Source organism: Falco cherrug, chromosome 13 (assembly GCF_023634085.1).
Source record: "Falco cherrug isolate bFalChe1 chromosome 13, bFalChe1.pri, whole genome shotgun sequence".
In the NCBI taxonomy this organism is placed as follows: domain Eukaryota; kingdom Metazoa; phylum Chordata; class Aves; order Falconiformes; family Falconidae; genus Falco; species Falco cherrug.
This window is the reverse complement of record NC_073709.1, coordinates 16,652,076-16,679,059: the sequence shown is the minus strand read 5'-3', so window position 1 is coordinate 16,679,059 and position 26,984 is coordinate 16,652,076. Positions and strand designations below refer to the sequence as shown.

At 42.1% G+C, this 26,984-nt stretch overlaps 1 protein-coding gene across 4 annotated transcripts in view; it reads right to left on the bottom strand.

The window, feature by feature from the left end:
- Positions 1-26,984, bottom strand: part of DAAM2 (dishevelled associated activator of morphogenesis 2) — a 206,260-nt gene that overhangs the window by 98,771 nt on the left and 80,505 nt on the right. For all 4 annotated transcript variants that reach the window (XM_027801195.2, XM_005436279.3, XM_027801193.2 and 1 more), the window contains 2 exons: positions 24,867-25,069; positions 1,425-1,514 (listed from right to left, as the gene is read on the bottom strand). In XM_027801195.2, coding sequence (XP_027656996.1) covers positions 1,425-1,514; positions 24,867-25,040 — 264 coding nt within the window. In that variant the 5' untranslated portion in view covers positions 25,041-25,069. The remainder of the gene's footprint in view (positions 1-1,424; positions 1,515-24,866; positions 25,070-26,984) is intronic.

The window sequence follows — 26,984 nt, the reverse complement described above, 5'->3', positions numbered from 1 at the left end:
CAAGATTCTTACATGAAATCTACTGCTAAAAAAAAAAAAAAAACCCAAAACAAAACGTAATATAGTGAACCCAACGAACATATTAAATATGTTAACGTCTAAACCTTCCTGCCAAGGCTGACTGGTTCAGGAGGTAGAATCTGTGGTTCCCTAAGATGGCTACAAATAGATCCTCTCCCACCAGAGCTGAAATCACCAGCTGAGCCAGTCAGCAAAAATGTAAAGCAGACATTAATCAAAGCAGTCTGCACCTTCTCTCCACTGCAAGCTCTGTGTACCAGCAGGAAGAAGAATGGAGAAAACACCAAAGACAACTCAGCCTAGACTGCTTTTACGCACTTCCTGAATTACTGCTAGCTCTGAGGCACTGCAACTAATTTGTTGCTATTAACTTCCCTGTGTGATACATTTCGACCAAAAGCAACACACATGCAAAGCACCCATCCGATTGGTCTGACTGAGGTTTTCTTTAAATACATGGTAAGAAACCTAATCCCCTCCCCCAAAGAAAGCAGCAAACACAACCTCAGAATGACCATCATCAGGGTTTCAATCTGCCATCTTCACTATTGACATCTAAACCTCCTCTTTCAGCTTCTGTTATATGGACTTACATGTAAAAACTGATGCTCTCATAGCATGACTTCTGCATTTTGGAACGCTAACCAGCAAACCCACCACACTTCATTTCCCTAACATACATTGTTAATGAGCACATGCTATTTGGGCTATCTTTGTTTCTGACTGTTTCCTTCACAGACCAGCAACAGCTTTCCACCACACTACATTTGCAGGAATTTTTCTTTTGGTTTCTCAGCAGTTGACGCAACTTGCCAATGCACTTGGCCAGTGTGGTACATCAGCCTCTGATTAACTGCCCCTCTCACTGGTTTATCAGAGGTTTGAAGACCCTGAATGAAGAAGTGTTACATAGAAATTGATAGGAGCAGGTCTTCATTTCCCCGTGCAATACAGAACATTTATTAGAAGCTCTGGAAGGCCTTGAACTACCGAGTTTTAAGATACAGATATTTGAAGACATCTTGAAAGATTTCAGCAGTACATTTTCTATTCTAAGCAACCTATGAAAGTTTTTAAAGATTCCTTAAAATATTTCCATGATAGCTTTTCTTCCAACTCAAAGAAAAAACAAAACCAAAACACATCCAAAACTGAACACGTAAAATATTCAAAATAGGCCAATGCATGATTTTAACTTGTTAAAATTCTCTTCAGAAATCACACATGCATCCATTACTTATATTGTGCCATATTCATGCTGATAAAAATCCTTACACCACTCAATCATGTTCTTGAGTAAAAATTAGATAAACACATAGTTCAAATCTAGATGTATATCACTAAGTATGTACATGCACACAGAATTTACTGGAGAGCTACTTCGGTCAGGACAACAGTAGTACCTTCTTTTTGCTGCAGTAAATCTGCCATTTCTTCTCTGGAGGGAGTGCAAACATAGCCTCTCTGTTCTTGTCTGTGAGATCCAATTCATCCTGCAGATTGTGAAAAACAGAAAGAAAAGAAAAAAACCAACAGTCAACAGCTGTATTGGTAACTTCTAACAGTGAGAGGAATCTGGACTGGGTATGTTGACTAGCCTTCAATCAAAAGGCAGAGGACTTAGTGGCTCCCAAAGACTACAAAGATTACTGGTTTCATAATTTTTACCTTACTACTGCAAGTTCTCCCTGTCAGAGCAGAAGCTACGAAAAGCTATGAAGAACTCCCATGTTAAACTTCCATTACTAATGATTAGTCAATGACAGGAAAGATCATGTGAAAGGCATGAAGTAAAAACTGAAAGGACTGGTTTATGTGACACAGACACTCCTTACAACTCTTAGAAACTAAAAATTCAGTACACCTTTTTCCTGGCCTGCAGTACCAGCTTGGTCTTCTGTAAAAGAGCAATGAAATCACTGTGTCTTTTAAACAAAGGTCATGAGACAATTGTCTAGTAGCATACTGTCAACAGCAACCTACAGGTTGAAAGGTTGGCCCAGATGTTTGTCCTCTGAACCACACAGTCCACCCCAGCAAAAAGACAACCAGCATTTCAGATGTAAAGAACATATGTCCACACAGCATCACATCAGTTCTTACAGATCAGCAAATTCAGTGTCTCTTAAGAAAAGTGAATTCAGTAGAACACACCGTTTTAGAACCTAGCCAAACTTATATTTGTAAAATGAAGGATAATGTTGTGATCTGGAACTGACTCCCAACAAGCTCCCTCTGGATACACTACTGTATTCCCCAGCTTGGGTTTCTCTTCTGTAACAAGTGGATAACAATAGGCTCTCTTCCTACAGAATGTGTCTCTCATCAGACCAGAGGCTGCTACTTGCTCTGTGTTTATTCATCACTGACCAGAACAGGGCTCCAATCACAGCTGTCAGTTTCAGGTGCTAATGGGAATTAAACAAGAATCGTCTTCATAGCAAGCAGCCTGCATGAGTAGAGACAGATGAAGATGTCTAAATGAGAGTTTTGGGAATATAAAGACAAGCTTCCAATAAGGTTTCAATGAATCAGCTTTGGCAGGTTTTTCTTTTTCCTATATATTTTAAAGTGTTTGGAAAAGGAAGCGTCCAGGGGTTCAGTATCAAGATGACATTGCTGCACTAAGAACACTGCACATGCAGGTTCTGGCACCCACACTAACCTAGCCCAAGCAGAGACAATACCTCTTTAACTCAGCCCAACAATGGCTCATTTGGAAAGCGTTCAGGGCTGGGAAACTTGTGAAAACAGTGAGCTAAATTGCACACTGAGCCTGGTAGCGGCTGCTGACAGATTTAAAAGCCCATAGAGATTTCAGCTGCAAAAAGGTACAAAAGAAATGCAAACAGTAACAAGGCAAGGTCAGTGCCAGCAGCCCAAGGTAGAAGAAGCTGGAGGGTTTTTTAAACAAGAAAAAGCTTAAAGGAAAAAAAAAAAAAAAAAAAAAAAAAAAAAAAAAAAAAAGTAGCTGTGCAAAAAGAGTGCAAACCATGTGGAAATGTTTAGGGTGAGTTTCCAAACAAGGGGGCAGCCAAGCAAGGCAAGGAGTTTTATACTTGCTACACACAATTAGAAAGCTCAGGCCAGGATCACATTCTTGGGGAGAGAGGGAGAGTGAAACGACATGTAAGGTCTTAAGACAAGTGAAGGAATGCTGTTGGAGGTCAAGCATGTGGCAGGGAAAGGAGGGGCAGACAGGGAATCAGAAATGCCAGGTTTAGAAGAACCACCAAAGAGGCCAGAATACACACCTGAAATGAGCTGGCCAGGCTCAGATAAATTCTTAGAAAATTTTTTATTGTTTTATTGAACTGCTTAATGAGCTTGGCCTTTTTGGTTTTGGTGTTGTTTGGGGTTTTTGTGGGGGGTTTGTTGTTGTTGTTGTTGTTGTTTATTGTTTGTTTGTTTTTAGATAAAGAGCAACTAACTACTTGGTTTTCTAATCCATACTGCTCTTTCTGGAGTCTGGTGCCTGATCAAACAAGCAGCAAAAGTTCTTTCTATAAGCTATGCATAAAACTATACAATGACCTCAACCAATACAGTCCAAGACAACCATTTCATCAAAAGAATGCTCCTGTTGACTAAAACTACCCCAAAAGGCAGCATACTGACACTTCATAGCTTCTAGACACTGTCTTGGACACTGGCAGTATCAGGGACATAAAGAGCACTCTGCCTTCAATGCGGCAATAAAAATATGCAACTTCCAGTCATGTAATTTTGCATCCTGATAGCATGGCATTCTTTTCAGGACAGAAGCCTAGAAAGGTAGTTTGAAAGGATGTAAGATCCAGTGGGAACAAAGTGCATCCACACCCTACTGTATTGTGACTCAGGGAGGGTAAGTTAACCCAGAAGAACTTTAGAAGTCATCACCTTAGCTCAGGTAACATCATAACAAGGAAACTACTCAGGGTTCCAGGCATAACGTGATCACCAGAGGCAGACCCAAACACACCTGACTGGAAAATAGCACATGGAGGGTGCATTACCCTTCCTTTTGAAACAGCTAGTGTTTATCTTTGTTAGGAGGCAAAATGCTGCATTCTAACCCCCAGGTCAGATGGGCAGGTAGCAAGCGTGAATATTCAAGCAGTGAAAGAGACAACTTCTCCAGAATGCAAAGCAGCAGTCAAGCTCTTCAACACCCTTTCCTGAAGTTAGCCTTCAGCCAGTGTGCTCCTTAACTGAGAGGAAGAAAGGAGTGGAAGGAACTGAGGAAGCCTACATGACCCCCTCTACCTACACCATTAATCAAATCCCACTCTATAAAGCACAAAGAAATCCCTGCAAAATACAAGAGACACGAACCCTCCTTCTGAAACCCTCCAAATCAGCTTACCTTTCCCATCCTCATCCCCTTTCTATAGCAGAAGATCAGAAGACCACTGTGACTGCACAGGAAACCCCTGGATCTAGCTAAGAAATAAGATCCTGGATGAGGCAGACCATTTTCCTATTCTGACTCAGGATTCTAACAGAAGACACATAAGGGAACTTGCTGCCTTGGAAGGAAGCAGGAGGAAAACCAGAAAGAATAAATTTCAGAAGGGTATTTTGGTCCATTAACAGGTCATTCTGACCCAATGGCAGTGGCAGATCTGTCAGTAATGTAGAAATTCAGACCCTAGAGTTAGCTCAGTGACAGCAAGCAGCTATTGAAGGAGAAAGGAATTGCAAAGGTTGGCAGGAAAGGGGAAGAACTACAAACTCTGAATGCTGTCAGAGTTGGAGCCAGACTGAGCAAACCAATGTGACAACACCCAGGGAGCAAATCTGAGGGCCGACAAAAAAGGTTCAGCCAGAACAAAGCAGGGAAAATGCCCTCCTCCATCACCTGTGCCAGTTTCCCAACAGAAATGTAGTAACTGCTCTTCTGTGCTTTGGACGGGTGGCTCAGTTCCAGCAATTCATGCCAGCATGACCCTGCACAATGGAGCTCAGCTTCCTGGCTCTTAAAAATACTTGAAGTTGCAAGTGTTCTCATGAAACATAGATTAAAAAGATATTTGCCAAGCTGACCTGAGGGAGATGTAAAGTACCTCCAGTTAATATTCCTTATATTTCTCTCCTTTATCTATTTCCTATTTTATTTTATTTACTGAGAGAGGGATACATTCAGTTATTTTCACTTTCATGTGGGCTTTTTTTTTTTTACTTAGAGAGATTGAATTTCAATGATAAAACATTTTAAATGTACTGGAGCTGGATTTGAGGTTCAAATATTTCCAGTCCAGTTCTCAGGCCAAAAGGGAAAATGGCCTCCATTCAAAATGGCTACAATCCAAGGAAATAAGAGACAGAGAGAAAGAAAGGGAACAAGAAGGAGGAATGGGTAGGAAACATAAAACCAGTATTTTGTGGGATTTAAAACCACATTATGTCCCTTGTTTTCGGGAGCATTCATCAAAGCGTCAAAGCTGGATTTGATGCTGGGTAGCCATCAGCTCAATGATGGTATCACTCATAGTGCCGGAAATGCTGAACAGAGAAGCATTTCTCACCAAGGGCAGCACTTTTCTCAGTGGTGTGACATGAAATTAATATAGAGAAAAAGTAATACTTTGGGAATGTAGAAGAGTGGTTCACTTGGACAGAGAACCATCAAAGGAGAACCTTTAACACCTACCAACATGATTGCCTCTCTAAAAGAGCCTTTAATGCCTACGCACACCTCTACTGAAATGTGTGTTGCATCTCCACCGTCATCTGTGGAAAGATGGGACAGAGTCACAGAACAGCTGCTCCTTCACCAGTCTACTTCACCTGGCCTTGCAAAAAGACTTACATAGGAATTTTGCAATTTAAATGAGGGAAAAATTGAAACAGTTTGAAAGGTATGTGAAGGCACAATGAGGCTTCTAATTTTCAACATATTGATGCTGAAGCCACAACAGGGGTAGGATGGAAACCTCAAGGCTATAAGTATACACAGTATCAGAGCTTCATGGCTCCAGCATCTCTTGGTCTCAAATCAGAATGCCGGAGACCAAAACCCCCAATCTTGGTTCTCTAGGGATATTTGCACGCTCATGGGAGCTTTCCTCAGTTCCAGTTTCTCATTCTACTTGTCCCAGTTCCACTGGCTGCTGGAATTCCTGGTCACCAGGCAGCTTCCTACTGACTTAAGGTCAGACAGCTGCTTCACTCTGTAAAAGACAAAAACCATCCAGCCCAAAACAACCAATCGGCCTTCAGAGGCTGGTTGGGTTGGGGCTTTGCAGTGTTTTTTGGGATGGGTGTGCGGGGTGTGTGTGCTGGTTTTGCTTTGTCTTGTTTTGTCTTCATAAATGTTTAATGAATTATGCACAACATTTACAGCATGAAGCATAGAATTCTGAACATGATAATGTTTTATTTTACTGCAGACAATGACTTGGTTAATGTGGGCATAACGCATAATTTGCCAGGAGGGAGAGGAGATTTTTATTATTTTCTTATGTTTAGTTGGATACCTGTCTTATTTCATCAATTTCTTATAATTTCAGCTACAGATAGTTGAAGCTTTAATTTTTGTCTGTAGTTCACAGTCTCTCACTTACAAATGCTCTTGAAAACATATTTTTTCTATAGCCATCTATAACAGGCCTGTGTTTCATATTTAATGGCTTTTTTTTTTATGACTGAGAGAAGTTAATGACATCTAAAAGCATATTCTCATTTTTTAAATGTTTATTTCTGCCTACAAACATATTCATGCAATTATTGAGGAATTATTATGGAATGAAATCCTTTTACCATCCCCAGAGGGAACAGGTTTGACATGAAATCAGTCCTTAATTTACACCACAGAATCCAACACTAAAAATACACTGGCAAATAGGCTTCATCACTTCTGCTGTTCAGAGATGCCTGTTTTGACTGTCTGATCACAGGTCTATTGCACTGTGTGGTTCTTCAACAGCACACGGGTACTCAAGCAAAAGGACAGGCAGGACACGACATCAACAGGCATCATGGGAACCAAATCTTCACATGACACAAACTGGCAAAGCTCCCCAGAAAGGTTAAACTTTAGTCTCCCTTGTTAAACTCAAAATGGAAGCATAAGAACTTCCAGAACAGATGAGACTGGCAGTTATCTGACCTGTGACCTGCACCAAAAGCTTCAGAAGGCTGTGCAAGAGCCCTGCAAGTACAAAGCCATAGAGCAAACTCTGTAGATGGTCAAACACTTCCCAACTCCCTACCTCAAAAAACTGGCTGATTCTGTGATGCAGGTGAATTAATGTCCCTTTCAAGATGGAGATAGCATTAGTATTTGCAAATTTGGGGTTTTTTTTGCTCTAGTCACATCAGCATTATCCTCAATGGTACTTTGTGAATCATCCAATAGGGAACAAAAACAAAAAGTAGGAGGATGCCTTTAGACACTCTAGAAAATCTCTATGATTTAAAGACTTTTCATTTTAATAACTTGCTTGCACGCTTACCTCAAAAATTTAGGTTCCAAGGGTATGTTCATTTTTACATTATGACATTACACAACATGAATTTCAGTTAAATGTACCACTTATCTTGCTTCCTGTTCACATCCCCATTCCTTCTTGTTCCCTTTCTCTTGCACATACCTGCCTTTTCTTTTCCCCCCTCTCTAAACTTTTTCACATTCTCTTTGACCCTTTTTCTGTCATGCACAAATGCACTGTCGCTTATCCACCTCATCAATCATTCTTTCTCAGTCTCTTAACAGCACCAAACCCACCCAAGTTACAAAATTAAGTATAACACCCTGTCTCCAGTATAATAAATTCACTATACAGTACAATACCTGCTGCCTCAGGTTCCCCAAAGTAATTTATATGGATGTCTGTCACCATCTCCCCAAAAGGGCCATATTCCAGTTTCACTGATGCTCCCAAGTGGCATAGCACAGCTGATGGCCTTGTGCCCTGGACGAATTTATTTAAATGTTGTACAAAGTAAACAGCAATTATGACACACCATGGGATGCCATCCAGCATCCACTGGCAGGCCACAGAGAAGATTCATGTTCACGTGCAATCACTTGGAGAAAACAGTTGACGGTGGCTTAATCAATGCTGAAGTACCACTCAAGCTGACATGAGATAAATGGCACTGATGTGTCTGGGAGTGCAGAGGAAGGGGAAGCAGTGGAAAGAGATGAGGGAGGTGGTTGTCAGCAGCAAGCTACAAGCCTCTGCAATAGAGAATCCAATCCAACAAAACTATTATAGCTCTAACAAGTGAACTGGATAGGACAACATTGCTAGCACACAACTTACACTGCCTGAAAGCTAGTTTTACATTAACAACAGGCCCGGGAACTTAATTTTTCAGTTCATGTGCCTATGCCAGGTTCTGTTGGCAGATAACAAACAGGTTGGTCTGATGGCTCTCATTTGAGCTGTCCCTCTGCCCATTACAGAGGGAGGTCAGGGAGGAGCAGAGACAGTCATCACAGGTCCAGAGGCAGCTGTCCAGAAAGCCACTTCAGAGATAACTGCAATGAATGAATAAAAAATTATTTGCAAAGAGACTGAGATCTGAAGAAGAATTGCTTGTGAATCCTTCAAGTGAAGAGGTAAACCTTCCCTATTTAATCACTGTGTCCACCTCCAGGGGACAGTATAGGATTGTTCCCCTACAGTTTTCCTTCCATCACTTTGTTCAGTCCAGCTCATTAGGCTGATATGTAAGAGGCAGCCTGCTGGAAGAGTGCTCATTTCCAATACTGAGATCGATAAGGCATTCTGAAAGACTGCCTGTCCAAACTGTCAGAGAATGAGGTTCATTTAACTGCACAAATTGCCTATGCTTACATACAAACTGGAGCAGTAAGCAGTACAAAAAAAGTACCACTCAGCAAAGACCCCTAAAAAAGAGAAACATTTCACAGGCTTTACCTAATATGCAACTGCAAACAGCAGAGCATGATTGAGGCAGGCATTGAGAGGAGTAAAACAAAGCCTCCTTCTCTAGACATCTAGTTCCTATCCCTACCTCCTCAGGGCTGTGCTTGCCACAACTGCATGGCCATACCCACAGCAGAACTTGACAGCAGATACTCTTTCAGCAGGCAACAGCACTACTACCCGCACAGCTAGCTCATCTCCAGATGCAGCACGTTGGTTAAAAGTTCCCACCTGGGGAACGGATATATGTCCCAAGTCCACTGATAACCCACAAAGAAAAAGCAAAACAACAAACCAACCCTTCCCTCCCCTCAAGCTCTTCCATTTTATCCTAATCCTTGGACTTAAAAGTACCCTTTGTAAAGCACACAGAAACAGAACTCATATGGAGGCTGGGGAGTAACATTTTCATCGTTTTCCCAACTGGTAAGAATTAGGTGGATCACTCCAGAAGGTCATTGATTTTCCACACATTTGCATACACATAGTATGTGTATGTGCAGCTATGTATGCCACTTGGTTCTTACATACACAAAAACTATATACATAAGACATAACACACAACACCTGCCTGTACCTGCAATGTTTTGTCATTACATTTGTGCATGATGAAACCACTGTGCACACAAGTTGCTCACATAGCCTGCTGGCATAGGAAGCAATGTTTACATTTTAGCTACTGCCACAGATCTGACTGTAAAGCTGAAAAGCAGAAGAACAAAAGGCTGCGATTCCCGTTCTTTTTCCTTCTTGCTTTTTCAAAAAGTTGCAGCTTCAAAACCCCTTCAGTACTAGGGGTCTAAATCTCTTGATTCTCAGTCATAACAGTACAAGACAGAAAGAACCTGAAGTTTATGTATTGGAAGACTTGTTTCTTTTCTACCTTGCCAACACAGAAGTTACTCATTCTTCAGCCCTAGCAGTGAAATAGGACTTTCATCCATCAAAGGCACTGCTTTTTGGTAGGGAAATTTGTCTCACAGAAAGTCAATTAATGCCCTCTCCTCTCACCAAACATACACACACCACACCCGCCATACACACTACACTGCTCCCTTTTTTCCTCCTTAATCACTGGCTAATTGCTTCTTCACTTCCTGGAGAAGAGCTAAATCCTGCTCCTCAAAGCTCTCTGTGACTCGACAGCATACAAGTACATATCACCAGCAAAGCCTGTTGTGGCAGTACCCTTTCACAGGCCATTGGAAACAGAATCTGCTGTTCATTTTTCTGCCCTTCAGAGACAAACCACATGCATGAGACAACAATCTGCTGGGACAAATAAAAAGAGAAAGAATGAGGAAACCCAGTACCTGTTTATGGAACAATACACAGAGATGTCTAGAGAGAGAAAAAGAGAGATCATGACTTAGATATGCATTCTTATATTCAGGGTCACAATATGGGTAGAGCAAGTGGGAGCTCCATAGATATGGGTGGGCATATGAGGACAACAATGCAAACAGCTGGCTATCAACACCACTTTTTCTGTTAGGGTGGGCTGCATGTCCATGTCAGTGCATTGGAATGAGCCTAATGAGAGGAATGGGGATGAAAACTGAATAGTCAGGCTCATGTGTAATCTAAATCCCTGCTACTGCAATTTAAGTCTATTACTTCCAGCCCTATCAACCACAGGCATGGTGAGCAATTTTTTTTCCTTCCTCTTGATAACAGTTTTCAAGCCTATTAAAGTCTGTTGTAATGTCCCTTGTCAGTCATCTTTCTTAAGGCTAAACAAGCCCAGCACTTTCAGTCTTTCTTAGAGGTCATGTCCTCTGGACCTCTCATTCTTCTTCTAATTGACTTCCAGGCTCTCCCTGGTCAAAGTACATGTCTCGAAGTGCACTGTTCAAAAGCAGGGACAGTGTTCCAGCTGAGACCTTACCAATGCTGAGTACAGAGATTATTTCATGCATCTTTCAGACCGCATTCCTGGTTACATATTCCATTAAGAAATTACTTTTTTTTTTTTTTTTAATAAAAGAAACCTCAAAACTTGCATGACTTACATTCACTCATGATCTACTATAATCCTTAGTTTCATCTCTGAAGAAGTGTACCCACCTGGCTGCTTTGCTTCCCATCCTGAATTACCAGACTTGCTCCTAAAAGGAGCATGCTTTAACTGTCCCCATTGAATCCTATCCTTATTCACACAACTTCTCCATCTTCTTTTAAGCTTATATTTTAATGTATCCAAAGTGTTTACAGCCTAGTGATGCGCTTTCTAGAGAGGTGTGCTGCTTATTAGGGATGTCACTGCGAGACTATCAAGCCTTGTACAGTCCCACTGACTATTATCCACTGCTATTGTTTCACATGGGCACCAGTGATACAGCCAGGAGCAGCCTGAGGAGTATCAAGAAGGATTACAAAGCCCTAGGAGTGGTGGTAAAGGACTCTGCAGTACAGGTAGATTTTTCATCAATCCTCATGGTCAAAGGGAAGGGGTTTGAAAGGGGCAGTCAAATCTGGTGAACCAGCAAATGGTTTCCAAACTGGTGCCACAGCCAGGGGTCCAGCTTCTTAGACCATGCGATTTGCTTTGAGAAACCTGGTCTACTCGGAGCTGACGGAATCCACCTGTCAGAGAAGGCGAAGAGCATCCTTGGGCTCAGACTTGCCAAGCTTTAAACTAAAGTTGTTGGTGGAGGGGAACCTCAATCCATTCCACTCTTACCAGTTTGATGTCAGCACCAACAATAGGTGCCCAAAGTCTGGAGAGAGATTACAGATCAGCAGGAGAGCACCTGAAGAGCAGCACAAAGGAATTCCAGCCACTCCAGCCAGACTCACTGGGGGCCCAACTTAAATGCCTCTATGCAAACACATGCAGCGTGGAGAATTAACAAGAGGAGTTAGACACCTGTGCACACCTGCAGGGCTACAATCTTACTGGTGTCACAGAGATGTGGTGGGATGGCTCCTATGACTACAACTGTGGGAATGGGAGGATACAGGCTCTTTAGGAAGGACAGGCAGGGCAGACAAGGACAAGGTGTCACCCTCTATGTCAATGACCAGCTGGAGTGCATGGAGCTCCGCCTGGGGATGGATGAGGAGCTGACTGAGAGCTGATGGTCAGTGTTAAAGGAAGGGCAGGGACACATAACATTATAGTAGGGGTCTACTACAGGCCGTCCAACCAGGAAGAAAGAGCAGATGATGCCCTCTGTAGACAGGAGCTACTTCCCATTCACAAGCCTTGGTCCTCATGGGGGACTTCAACCACCCCAGTATCTGTTGAAGGGACCACACAGCAGGGCATAAGCAACCCAGGAGGTTCATGGAATGTGTTGATGATAACTTCCTTCTCCAGGTTATAAAGGAGCCAACAAGAAGAGGTGCTATGCTGGACCTCTCCTCTGGAAACAGGCTGAGAGTGTTGGGGTTGCTCAGCCTGGAGAAGAGAAGGCTCCGAGGAGACCTTACTGCAGCCTTCCAGTGCCTAAAGGGAGCCTACAAGAAAGCTGGAGAGGGACTTTTTAAAGCATGTAGCGATAGGACAAGGGGGAATGGCTTTACACTAGAAGAGGGTAGATTTAGATTAAATATTAGGAAGACATTCTTTACAGTGGGGGTGGTGAGGCACTGGCACAGGTTGGCCTGAAAAGTTGTGGATGCCCCATCCCTGGAAACGTTCAAGGCAGGTTGGGTGGGACTTTGAGCAACCTGATCTAGTGGAAGGTGTCCCTGCCCATGGCAGGGGGGTTGGAACTAGATGATCTTTAAGGTTCCCAGTCTATGATTTGGAAACTCAATAGGTATGCTTATTCCACTATCCAGTCAATTAAATGAAAACACCAAACAGAATTTAAGCTGTTGAACCTCTACTTGATACATCTCTTCACTGCAAGTTCTCTAGGGCAAGTACCGTATTTACCTCCACATCCTGATTATACAGAGTATATCAAATACCTCTCTCAAACAGAACTTCTAGTATCACCATATATAACACTAAATAACAATAAAATCTGCTGTTTCAGCACAGTGTCTATTCTCCTCCCCTTATTTCCTTTTCTTCTCCTCCCCTCATTTCCCCCTCCCTTTCCCTCTCTGTGCCAGGGTTTGTTTTTCATGCCAAGGTTCTTTAGATGAGACCCTGTATGGGAAGGTAGGTGTGGGAAAGGTTATTAGGAAATTGCCGTCTAAACTGCTACCTTTCCGGCTTCCCCACCCTCTCCCTCCCTACAAAGTCTCTTCTGTTCTGTTTTAATACTAATGAGTTCAGAGGAGGTTCCTAGGCTGGAGCAATTCACCACTTGCACTGTGCCAAAGCACACAGGCACACACCTCTCTGATCACTTCCTGCCCAAACACAGTCTTGCTGGCTCAACCCTCAAAATGTGGGCTGGGAATTGCTGCTGTGGCCCTGTGCCAAAGGCAGGCTGAATTTCCAGGGGCGTCAGTGCCATCTACTTTTCCTCCCAGCTTTATCCTCTTGTGTGCATCCTATTTGTCATATGCCCCTATGGAGGAAAACAAGGGTAAGTCAGAGCTTGGCTGACCTTTAAATCTCTGATAAAATATTACATAAAAAGGCAGGAGGAACCAAGAGGTTAGTTAAGAATTAAATGAGCAAAATTAACTTCATATCAAGCTTTGGTTGTGCAGTTCAGACACACATACTCAAACTTATATCCAGTGTAAACTCAAAAGACCTCCAATAAATCAACATTTGTGGAATGAGTTCAGGTTTACACAGATAGAAGTGAAACCAGAAGCTGGCTTTAGTTCTTCTCTTGCACTACTAAATCTTGAGTAATAATTCAAAGAGCAAATCAGAGTTCGAAATGTCCCTAACTCCATTAAACTTGAGTGGACTTACTTTAGAATTACACCAGTGCAAAATATTAAACAAATTACTTGCTTAAATTGTAACAGAAGGTAAACCTTTCAGCTATAAAACAGTCTGGGTTCTACAGCCTACAGCACAGATTTCAGACACAGAATAGACTGAGCAGTCTATAAGTCCCATTTTTGGTAACTGTTAACTTCTACTTCACTAAATGGAGATGAGCTGTATTGACTACTAATCAGTCCAGACCAGCTAGAAGAACACCCACATATGAGGCTTCTGTTATCTTCTCTGGGGTGAGGTGGAGGGCAATTCCACAATGCTCTTCACTCACATAAACTGAGTATTTCCATAGTCAAACACTGAATTGAAGGAACAATAATATATTTGGTTATTTAACTCACACCCTGTCCTGTCTCATTGCTCAAGTATTCTGATGATCAGAACAGTAACTACTGCACTGACATCATTGGGCTTAATAAAACACCATCCAAGACATTTTTCTCTAAATATTTCTAAGAAAGAAATTATCAGAAACTTTCACAATATACAGCAGAAGAAATAAGAGAAGGATGAACATTTGCCTTGCAAAACAAACTCATCTCCTAACAGCAAATCATACTTGCATTTACTGTCAGGTTAAGTGTTTGTAATCAAAATGTTCTCTCGAATCATCAATGCAGAAGCCAACAACTTTACACTGACCAACAAACTCATCCAGCTGTTGCTCTCTATACAAGATGTAATGCTGAAACACAGCCACTAAAGCAATCCCAATGGATTTTCCATGACTCAGGGATCTCCCTGGACACCTGCCAAGCTGGGAAACTGCAATCTGCTTTCCCCTTGTAATTTCCTTTGGAGAAGTTATTCTTCAAACCTCCACCTAATAAACTATTGCATAACATTGTTGTGCATATTGGTAAATTCTTTTCAAAAGATGTTTGTGTTATTAGTCTGGGCAGCTTAAATTTTATGTGGTCAACAAATGATGGGAAACTGCAAAATGAAAATATGCCCTTAAGTTTTTTAATATAGAAGTCCATAGAATATACAGATGTTGACTAGGGCCCTTTTGCATACAGCGCCGGGCCCACAGTTGAAAGAAAGGAGAGTCTGCTCAGGAAAACTGTAGAGTCTTGTATCATGTTCTCCCTAAAAAAAAACCCAAGTAGATAAGAGCAAGGCAATGTCTATGACAGGAAGCAGTAGTAGAGATTTGCTCCCAAGAGATTTGCTCTTCTAATACAACACATTCTGCCACTGGAAGACTCCTGCACTACCTACAACCTACACATGTTGCATCTTTTCAGCATCTTTTTAATCTGACTACAATTCTGTACCAAAACTGGTTTAAGAGGCATTATTCTTCCCTGTTTACACCAGGGAAACAAACTCATAAATGCGTGAAATGAGTTGTACAAGCTTGTAGAGGTAGCTAGGAAAAAAAGACATAATGTTCTTGAAATGTTTTTCTCCCAACAGGTTTACAGACTTTTTCATTTGCAGAAAATGAGGTACCTAGCATTAAAAGCTCTGGATCAGTGGTGTTCCAGTGCCAGGTGGAAGGCATCTGCCTGTACTTTCTCCAGACAAAAGACACCAAAAAGACAGCCCAGTGCAAAGAGTGACAGAAAAAGCACCTCCTGAAACTTGCCTTCATGTGCTGCTCCCACCCAGTGCTGAACGGATGAGCAGAAGGGCCATTCCTGTATTTAGTGACACCAAAAGCTGCCCCTTACCCAGTGCAGAGGAAGGTACCTGGAAACTGCTGACCTGAAAACCTTTGTTCCCTGAGAAACTGCTACTCCATCCACGCAGCCCCACCTGTGCCACCTTGTGCTCCCCACTCTGGGGTCTCGCAGACCAGGCAAATGCCAAGAAAAGGTCATTTCCCTCCAACACTGGAAAAGTTATCCTACATTACCTTAACAGGTCACCTGAATGATAAACAACCTTGAGCACTGTTTGACAACACAATCAACCTACAGAAGGACACAGAGGCATGAATTAATTACAAACCCCTTTCCCTCTTTCTTCTTCAGGCTACATGATGCACTATCTGAGCAATAATTATATATGATATAAATTGCTACTAGATGAGCAAATACAGAAGCTGATTTGAGTCAACACATTAAATGGATGATCTTTCATTATTGTTATCTATGTCTCCATTCAATTATCTTGTTTGGTTAACAGTTCCTCCTTAACTCTAGTTACACTTCCACAGGGATAACTTCTATCCCAAAACACTTGCCTCCCATCCCCTTTCACAACCTTTCCTCCTCACTGGAAAACTTCACTGCTTTCCTAGCTTCAGGTGGTTACTTTTATCGAGGTATTTTGCTATAATTTTTTTAAGGTCTTCATCACAGGGACCTGGCTTCCCCTTTCCTGCTCAAATCAGGCTAAATGAAAAATCATACCTCCTACATCTCAGATCTGGCCTTTCTTCTGTGAGCTGCAGAAGAAACAGACATCTATCATTCAACCTCCCTTCATCACTGTGCAGGCTCTTTCTCTCCGAAAGCACAGCCAAAAGATCATATTGGCCTAGGATTCATCCTGTGTCACCTCCATCTTTGTAACCTGTCTTTGCTTTCCCTTCAGCACCACAGCTACTTAATTGTTGTGTCTTTTTCTTCAATGTTTTGGAAAACTTTGTCCCTCCTTATCACCATGTCCTGTCTGGTTACAACCTACTCATCATGCTCTTTGCATGATGTAGTACTTTGCCATTTCTCCCAGATGGATCTCTGGATGCACTTTCTTATCCCAAAGATGCACCTTCTCATCCCAAATTACTTTTCTGATCTGATTCATAAGTCTCCCATCTCTCCTCAGCAGACCAAATCTAGATTCAAATATCCTCTCTAGAAGGTGAGGAATATGTTCTGAGTAGATTTGTAAGTCATCTAATACAGCTCTGAAAAACATAAGACACTAATAAAGAGAAGAAAGGACAGAAACTGCAGAAGGGCAGCAATGATACTCAGAGAAACCATTTCAAAGCTGTGGAGCACTAGGACATCCCTGTACTGTTGCTGCTGGTTTTACTTCTACCGGAGAGGGCAGAGCCTGTTACTCTAAGTCAGCAGGCATCAAAGTGGCAGAAACAGTATGAGAATTCTGGTTCAATTCTAGGAGGAAGGTAGGACACTGTCTACTCTCTATCCACCCAGTTGGAGCTGGAAAAGCCTCAGAAGGCTAAAATAAAGATAAAATTATTTGATCTTTCCAGCTAGCAAATATGACTTCTATTATCAGTATCACCTTAGTGTTTTATCACTTCAGCACCCTTCAGACTCAATCCAGAAAGTTCCTGACTCTTTGTTATAGCCATAATGGAACGCAAAAACTATTCAAATATTAATGATGTCTTACTAAGGAAAAAGGCCACAGTAGAGCTTTACTTTATTTTTTTCTTTTTATGTAATAGTGCCTAACACTATGCCAAAACAAGATAGTGTTATCAAATCAACTGATAAGCTAATAGAATCACATGGGTACAAGATTTCTGCACAGTAAGCATATCCACCCTATCTGTGGCTTAGGAGATTGGATATCATGACAGCTTCCAAGCATTCAGTAGAAGGAAGACACAAAATTGACATTTTAGCACATCTAAAGTGGCACATTCTCTAGTGGCAGGATCTGTTCTTTCCTCTCTTTGCATCCCAAGCTACATACCTGCTCTTCTTCCAAAATCCGGTGCTTCTCCTCTTAATGCCCTAGATGCACTACAGGCATTTCCTCAGTCAGGGAAATCAGGATTACCCTGGTAAAAGCATGTAGTCCAATAAGTAGGTCTTTCTCAGGTGTTTCATGCCTACTGTAGGTAAACGATACTCAGAACACACTCAAACATTCCCTTTAGCTATTCCAACCATGACCACAACCCTCCCCAACTTTCAGAAAGGCAGCCAGTATGCTCTGCTTGGGATATTCAGAAGCCAACAAGCACCACAGACACAGAAGATACCACACAGGCCAAATTTCAGGCAACGTAGAATGATATAATTGCACTGCTGTCTTCAGTGGAACTGAACTGCTTTACATCAGATAACTGTCCATAAGGTTTATTCTAAAGCAACAAGATCTACAAAATAGTGAATCCCTGCACAAAAGCCTCTTGACTACACAGGTACTGTGGTAACACCCCCAGCTTCTTCACACCCAAAATCTGCCATGTAAGCCCACGCCTGGAATTATATTTGTTTACATAACTTCATTGATTCTCAGACACAAGAGTGTGAGACCTGGCCCCCATCTCATGCTCCTCTCTCAGCATCTGGGTGTCACACATTTGCAGCAGAGTAGCTGCTACTTCTTACACAGCTGGTCAGGGAGCTGGGAGCTGCCAACCATCTGCACCTACTGGAAAGGAGCCTAGAAAAAGTGCTGCTGCTGCTGCACTCAGTGCCATAAGCCTGTGCCCATCAGAGGACTCCATCTGTAGGCGAGTGTCTGAAGAGGGGAGCTGTGTCTGCCACAAAGCCTGAAATGTAATACTTCTTATGTATTGGGACTTGAGTGACTGTAGAAAGCTGCTTGTAGCGATATGTGCATTAAAATCAGAGATTTGCACACATGTATTCCACATGGGACGTGTAAAGTGGGCTGGACATTATGAAAAATCTCTTTGAAGAGCAGGAAGAAAACGAAAAAAATATCCTGGATCCAGACAACTAAAAGGAAAAAGGAACATGAAGGAACATTTGTGTATAAGTAGACAGACTATGATACTTTGCATCCCAAGCCTCAGTCCCCTAATTGCTTCAGAAATCTTAAACCACCCAGTACTTTTACCATTACTATAATAGAAGACAAGTGCATCTGAGTTCATGTAAAATGTTAATCTGCCACCTATAAACTAATTCAAGAGAAAGGAAAGGTTTTGTGGCCTGGTCCCCATGAGTGAGGAAAGCAATCTGCTGCCTCAAGGCTTTGCTTTTTTCTTCCTTCAGAGACAGTGTCTTCTACTCGGATGGAGATGCTAGGCCTTCTTCCTGGATATGAGCCTCAGGTCATGAAAAATTCAGCTTAGTCTTATCATCAGTATTTTCTTCCAGCCTCCACTATAGTGTTCTCATTAAGTGCAAGAAAGGAAGCATTAATAGGGGTGGGGAGTCTCCACTGAGCCAAGGCCAGCAATGCCTCCTAGTTTGCTGGAGTCAGAGCTAATCATGTGCAAATGAAAATGAAGGACCTCTCCAGATCTAGGTTGCATTTGGCACTTCACAACCTTCCTGACTGATTAGGCACAGTCATTCATTACAGAAAAGCAGAGGGAATAAAATAACTTCCTCTTAGAGGCAAAACACTATAAAGGCACTTTAAAATTATGGTTGCAGAGAAATTTGCATTGATCAACAACTTAAAGCCACAGGCCTGTCAGAGGTGTGGTCTGAAATGATGGTTTACATGCACAGCAAGTGACAAAGACATTAAATCCTTGTCTTCAGAAGAATCCAGAAAGATGATAGAATGACTCAAAAGACTGATAATTTGAAACTGAAATACTCAAAGCTTGGTAATGTCTGAATTTAAATGTGATTAAATACTGTAATCAATACACACAACACATGTTTGGGTTTTGAAGTGAGAACCTAAAATACATGTCCTTCTAAGCCACAAACCTTCAGGGAGAAACTAAGAACTAAATAAGCTTTAGACATGGAGGATACTTTTCTGAGAAGGTGGTGCTCCACACTGGGAGCCAAGAGACAGAGCAGGCAAGTCTGTGTGTTTGTTCCCAAGAAACATTACAAGGGAGCTGGTGGAAAAATAGAGAACTTTGTTCTCCAGACCCATCAACAAACACAGAGAAACACAGCTGATGCCTTCTTGCACTTGCATACATTGACATATAGCATCTACATTCACATGAGGAGCCACAATGGAGGCATTTCTTGTACTTTTTACCCTGTAAATATTCTTGCAGGGTGAAGAGCCAAAGAGGTGCCTCATGAACACTGCCACAGTTAGGACTTGGCAAGCTTGAGGGGGACTGGTGATATATGGGAGTATTTATTCAGTGTGGTGAAGCCTAGTTTTCATCTGAGGTTTATGTTGTATCCATTACATTAAATGGCCTGCAAGGGAGAACTAAGCATGAAGGAAATTTGCTACTTCCCAGTCAGCTGTTTGCAGTGGGAACCACTACTACAGTTATTTAGGTTTAGATCTCATCTCCCTGTGGCCCTTGATGAAGGTATGTTATCCAGTGCGTGCCAAAAAACAAATGAAAACTGGAAAAGAAACAGGTCCAAATGCAATGTAAGAGAAACAAACCATGACAGGAGAATCCGTTCAGTGTCCCACCAGAATGTTTCAGAGGCACCCAAGACTAAGAGGGGATAACAGTAAACATTTTTCAAATCTTTCCCAGCGTAAGAATCTAATGTGATGCAAGCAACTCACTCAAGCTTGGAGGCTGTAATAATAGGATCAGCTTTGAAAACAGCAACTCAAAAGACAACCCCACTTTTTCCCCATGGACTTTCCATCCTAAAATAGAGAAACTTGAACTCTATCTTCTCAAATACCATGATGATCTCAGAGCCACTATTAGAGAAAAAGAGCAACAACTGTGCTAGCATTCTTTACATTTTTCTGCTTTCCCTGAATTGCCAGCATTGAAGTTACCCATCTTGGCAAGGTACGAGTTCAAATCTGGGATCAGTCTGCCAGTGTGAGACATCTAGATGGAAAAATCTTCAGTATCAAGCAGCACACCACCCATAACCAACAAGAAGAGCCCAGGACTCTAATATTGAGCAAAAGGAATCAGAATCTACTGTGGCAAGAACACACTGCTGCTAACAACTATGAACAAGGACATGGAGAAGTTGTTTCATGAAAAAAATCACTTCCCCTTGCCTTGCAATAGTTCTTCCAGACTCTTCTGCAGTTCCTGTTCAGTCAATAAATCTGTACAAGGAAAAACACATGTGCTTAGCACAGCCATTTTTGCCAGCAGGCACAAAATCAGCTTGGTGCCTGCCAGTAGACCACCAACTGCAGCAGTACTTTACTACATGGCAGTATACCTAGTGCCAGCTGAGAAGAGAGACTGAGGGAAAAGCAGAAGTGACTCTGGCTAGGACAGCTTTGAATGGTCAAGTAGGGCTAGTTTTATAGCTTATGAGGTACAGCAGGGGTCCTCAAACTATGGCCCCCCAGGGTCCTCAATCTGGCCCTCGGTATTTACAGACCCCCCCAGGGCCCCCCCTCCCCGCCGGGGGCTGGGGGGGAAACCAAGCAGCCGCAGATGACTGCCTGCCACTTTATCCTTGTGCCGGCCCCTGGTTAAAAAGTTTGAGGACCCCTGCTATAGAGCTTCTCTTCCTTGCCTGTTCATTGAAGGGGAGATGTTAAACCCAGCTGTTCTGCCCTCTTTCAGCTGGGTGCACAGAAGTGGCCCTTTGAGGGGCAAAGCTTGTGGTCACAAGTATTTTTGTTTGCTTTGTCTCTTGTACAACTAGGCTTCTAGTAAGGACTAACCTGTACTGTTACTACTGCATTAGTCTGAAGGCAATCACTGCCAGCAGAGAGCCTGAGAAATAGTACATCTTCTCCTGTCTTAGCCCAAACAAAGTCAAACCAAATCACCCTGAGCCATAGTCTTCATTTAGACCTACTCTCCACATGGGTTTCTAATGAAATAAATCAAGATTGAATGTGGACCATATCAGGAGTAACCCTTTTTGTTCTAATCTTCTAATTGAGAGGACAGGGCCTAAACACAGCATCCAACTTCAAGTGACACAAAAGTCTGATATCCTTCCTAGAACCTTTTTCTGGTTGAGCAGCATTGAGAGTGGACATTTCATCTGAAATCAGCATTAACTTCTCATTTGACAACCACTGCCTTGGTCAGAGTCCAGATAGGCAGCTGCTGCTGCTGCTCATTCGGTTGGTCTGGGAGCATCCCTCAAACAGAGCAGCCCATACATTTCCCCCAGCCTGGCACCTACATGAGCAAGTTTGCAAGCCCTGGAGGGGTCTTGTGACTCCATCACAAATAAAGGATACCAACACTTTCATAATTCCTCTTCTTGCAAAATGGATAACTCTAAATTCACTTTTCATTATATTAAATTAAGTACTACAAGAACAAGAGAAGACATGCTTCTGGCCCTCAAAATGTCCATTTCCCTTAGAAAGGCAGGTAGAAACATATTGAATATTTACTAGACTGGAAAATTCATCACAAGAGAGGCTTTTCCAGCACAGCCAGGCTTAGCTCTTCTTGTAATTAACTCTTATGTGGGAAAATGCCCCAGATTTTAACTGCAACAAGGGGGAAAATAAGGCTTTTAAAAATTCATTCAAGCACACCAGTGTTTCATTATACCCTCTGTAGAGCAGATGGCAAGATGAGTCTATACCCCCTGGGCCTGCTTCAGGGAGCTAGCACAAATGCTTTTCTAACTACAGATCTCAGATGATGTTGGTGTCATCATTTCACTTGGGGATTTGGGTCAAAAGGCTTTACACTCAAATCTGGTTTTTATATAGCACAAGCGCACCCAGACTAGACCCTAACGGATAAGCAGCAGGGAGGCTAGTACACAGCACAGAGCCCTCTCAGGCACTTCCAGGTCGCTGATTTACACTGGTGCATTTACAGACTGAATCTTTCTAATCCAATTAAAATCTCATCTGAGCTGTCAATACAGATGTAGTCAGTTTTATTTTAGTGCCTCCTAGAACATGCATTAATCCGGACCTGTGGACAAACTAGGCCTTCTAGGCAAATTCCGCATTCTGCCAGGCCAGTTTCTAGCCCAGGTCCTCTCAACCCCAAAGCCCTTAACTGCTCTCATGTTGCCTGCCTACCCAGGAACTCTGACAGACATGCATCACCATCCTATCGGAGAGGCTTTATAAAAATGTGCAATTTACATCATTAACGTCCTGAAAAATAGCACTTTTCTCTCCAGCTCACTTCTCATGTAATGATGGCTATGGTACTATTATTAAATATAAGAACATTAATAAGATCTATTTCCATTGCAATGGCTTCATTTATTTGAAATGTATATGCCAGTTACAGGCTGTCAGCACATTTAATAAGTTATTGCATAAAGCAACAACGCACAAACTTCTGAGACCAAAAATATTTACAGATCATCATGTATACTTGTCATTATATTTTGCACCAAAACCATTATAAATTATACTATTTAATAGACTTCCATAAGGCAGCTGTGAGTTGTTTTTCCACAAGCATGTGGAGTACCAGTACTTGTCAGGCATAAAACAAACAGCTAAAAGCACCCTTAATAACACCACAAGCTCTCAAACTCCTCACAGGAACTGATAACCTTCTCAGTAAGCAGAAGCCCAGCAGCAACTAAAACAGGTCTTTCACTATGATCCAAAGGTAAACAAGTTCAAGTTTTAGCAAGCCAAGTTCAGGAGCAAAGCACATCTGTTGGTCATATCTTCAGGTAGGCCAAATCAAGCACTTCAACAGATCTTGGTATTGGAGAGAGGTGAATTTTGATACAGCAATTAAAGCTTTGCATGTGAAAAACAATACTTAAACAGCAGAAATAAATTGACAGCAGAGCAGATTTCAGATTACACACTCATGAGAGATACCTGTCACCAAGCAGAATTCTGCACAGTCAGTTGCACTTTCAGAGAAATTCCAGTAGTCTCAGATAAAGGCAAAGTGACTTAAATATAGACTTGAATTTTGTGAGATATCTCAGTAAGAGGAGATTCCTCATCTGCTACTTAATCAGAGGAAGTACACTATCCTCTGCTGCAAACCCTATTCTTCCTGAAACAGCTACAAATAATATTGACTCCTTCCCACACCCCTGCCATAGAATACTGCAAATGCTAAAAAATTGTCATGGGTGCTAGGCAAAGTAGAAAAAAAGATAATGGAAAATAAATCCACACCAATTTACTATGTACACAGAAAGCTGAGGAAGTCCTTGGGCTGAAAATGCTTAGAGTGTTGGAGAGTAAGTATCCTGGAAAAGACAACCCTACGTCCACATTTTAAATTCTTCCCTAGGCATCTGTTTTGGATCCTATCTTGAAATAAGAGCCTGGGCTAGGTTTTCAGACCACTGATCTGACAAACTGTAGCTGTCCCTATGTTTGGTATGACATACTACAGTTGTCCATGTGTTAAACTCCACTTGCATACCCGAATTATATAGTTATTTTCATCACCATTGAACTCTGAAGCCATGGTAAGAGACAAGAACTTACTGGGCTAATGTTATAAGTGTAATATAGAAAGATTACTGGCAAATGCCTATAATTCTGAGATCCAATATTTTCTGTTCTATTCCACATCTGTGTAGCACCACTCAGGCACGTATACTTTTACAGATACCTGACTTTATGTAAGCTCTGATCTCAGAATAGTAATCAGCTGCATCAAATGAGTATCACCTTTATGATTCAGATTGCAAAACATTACAGCCCTATGACCTCTGCCTGTGTTGTATGTGAGGGTTGAACAAGAGGGCAAAGACAGCAAAGTCATTTGATGCCAGGCATGAATAGCCAGTGCCTGCTGCTGGAATCCATGTTTACCACAAAAGCAAATGACAAAGTTCATCTGAAATAACTGCTTCCCTTCCTGTTTATGTCTGTTGCTGTGACAGCACTATTTCATAGTTCAAAGGCAGCTGTCTGATGAAACACAATTAGCATGGTCACCTGATTCTTACACCTCACCAGCAGCTATGCTACTGATCAACAGAACAGTATAGTCCTTGATTTATAGACTCACAACACCTAAGACTTTCCATTTTACTATATTATACATCAGATTTTATCCCAAAGTTGTTAAGAAGAAATTTACTATCAAGGATTTATTCAATGGAGAACTTTTAAGGTTCCTTCCAATGTGCCCAGTCCTCTGCCTAGAGAACTGTATAGTGCTGTGAGAATAATCATATTTAAACATTTTGTTGTACTTATACCCTGTGCCACTGTCATCCATCTTGTCATTTGCCACCTTTCTCCCACCATGGAATTGGCAATAAAAGAATGGGGAAAAAAAAACCTGAAAAAAGCAGCTTCAACATAAGGTTTTTTCCTATCCCTAATAAGTCCCTTAAGTCCTTCTTTGAAGAGAGTTCATCCAGCCCCTAAAATATGTCATTCTGCCAGCAGAAACTTACCACAAGTTCGGAGAATCTGGCATTGAGCTCTTCTGCTGGTGGGATTGGGACAGAAAACTCAAGGAATTGGAGGGGGTTATTGTCCTTGAGATTGATTTCAGGGAGGTCGCTACCCCCAAAACAACAAAGAAACCCCAACGCATGACGATTCCTCTTCCGGGGGGCCATGATCATGGTGTATGATGCTATCTTCTGATCATGTTCTGCAGGAAGAAAAAAAAACAACAAAACAACAGACATTAAATGATAAGACTGTTGGATCTGCACAGCTCTGTGCAGTCAAAATGGTTATCATTGGTACAACAGCTGGAAGTAGACAGAAGGAACTGAGACACAAAAGAACAAAAGAAATGTTCAAGCTAGACAAGGTAGCTAAGGTTTAATATGGTATTAACGTGTTCTTGTATGGCAGCGTAGAATCACTTCTCTTAAAGTTTCTGAAAAAGTTTTACAAACTCAACGTGGGATTTCCCAGCAGGTCAGTGTATCAGTAATGCTCAGCAGCCAAGGTTGAACACTATCGCTGAATGCCTGTATTGGCCTTTCTCTCACTACTACAGTAAAGGAACTGAAATATCAGAAGCAAAAAAAATATATATATATAATGGAGAATTTACCCAGAATAAATGGAAGAATCCTCCAAAGTTACCCCATTTGGTCAAAATAAAATGAACAATGAAACAATGAAGCAGAAATCAATTTTCCATCACTCTGAAGCTAAACCACCAAACACTCATCTCTTTATGGCCAGGACTATCACAGTAGGACCATTTTGCCTATTCTGTTTTTGAACACACCTAACCAGTTTGGGCTTTGTTATGTTTCCAGGGAAGAAACTGCACAATGCTAATGCATGCTTTCAGATTTACATTTGAGCTGTCAGATCCCATCTTGACAGGACCCAGGCTGGAGGGGCTTTGGTATCAGGAGCGTAAAGGGAGGCAAAAGGAGGCCTAAAGGAGGAGATGGGAAGGGACTGACTGCACCACACAACACCGTTTGTGAGCAGCCCGTCCAAACAGGAAGCCTCCTGCCAGTAGTTTGAAAGGAGGGAGCTGTGCAGTTCACAGAGAGCTGCATATTTTGCCCTTTTAAGGGACTTGTTGTTTGACAGTTCAGGGGCTTATTTGTGTTATATTTTTTAAGGACTTCACTTTTTCACTTAATCTGCAGAATAAGCCATATCCTTAGTAAATAATTGAAGTCTGTTGTGAAGCCTGGCTCCTTGGGCAAGGGGCAGGAGAGCAGGGAGGGAGGTGGCAGGTGAACTGAACTGCAGGATGCTGGATGGTGCACCAGCAGCAACACAGCTGAGCTTTGTCATCAGAGCAGCTGCTGCCCTAACCTGCCTCACAATGCTTTGGTCTGTTTGCTTGCCAGAACAAGGCTGCTTTGAGCTTTCATAGAGACTAAGAAGCTGGGCTAGGAAAAGCACCTTTAGGACAGCAGTTGCATAGTGGGACAATGTACTGCACAGAAGCCAGAAGTCTTTTTGTGTAGAAATCAGCATGCTCGCTTAAGAAAAAAAGTGGCAAACAACAAAAAACCCTCCAAACCACCCAAACCTCCACCCTTTTGGCACCATGTGCTTGGCAGGAATCACCTGCCCTACTTTATGCTGGAATTAATTTATTTAGCACCTTCTCTTATGCACTGTAGGGACATCAGCTGCAACTCTTATGCAGCTGAAAGCAAAGTGAGCTGGCACCAAGCACTGTCTTCTAGCATGCCCACTTTCCTTTGTTCTCCATGCCAGTTCTGCAAGGGTTGATATGTCTCAGCAGGGTTCACTAGGGCACGGTGATGCTGGCTTCAAAAGCACATTCATAAGAACACGGGAGATGATCTCTCACTAGGAGATGCCAAAGGTCAACTTAACCCTGGAGCTGGTCATTGACACTGGTTCAGTCAGAATAAACAAAATACCCTCAAATCTAGCACAATGATGTGCACAGCAACTTCTGTTTCCTTTCAGTGGTGGAGACCTAAAAGAATCAGTTATTAAAATATTGCAGAAGAGGGCCTCAGAAGAAGCTGAACTTGTCCACCACAGACCATCTTCTCAGGGACTACTCTGAGTGCAATGCCTTTTATGGCAATCTGGTCATCGATGAGGTT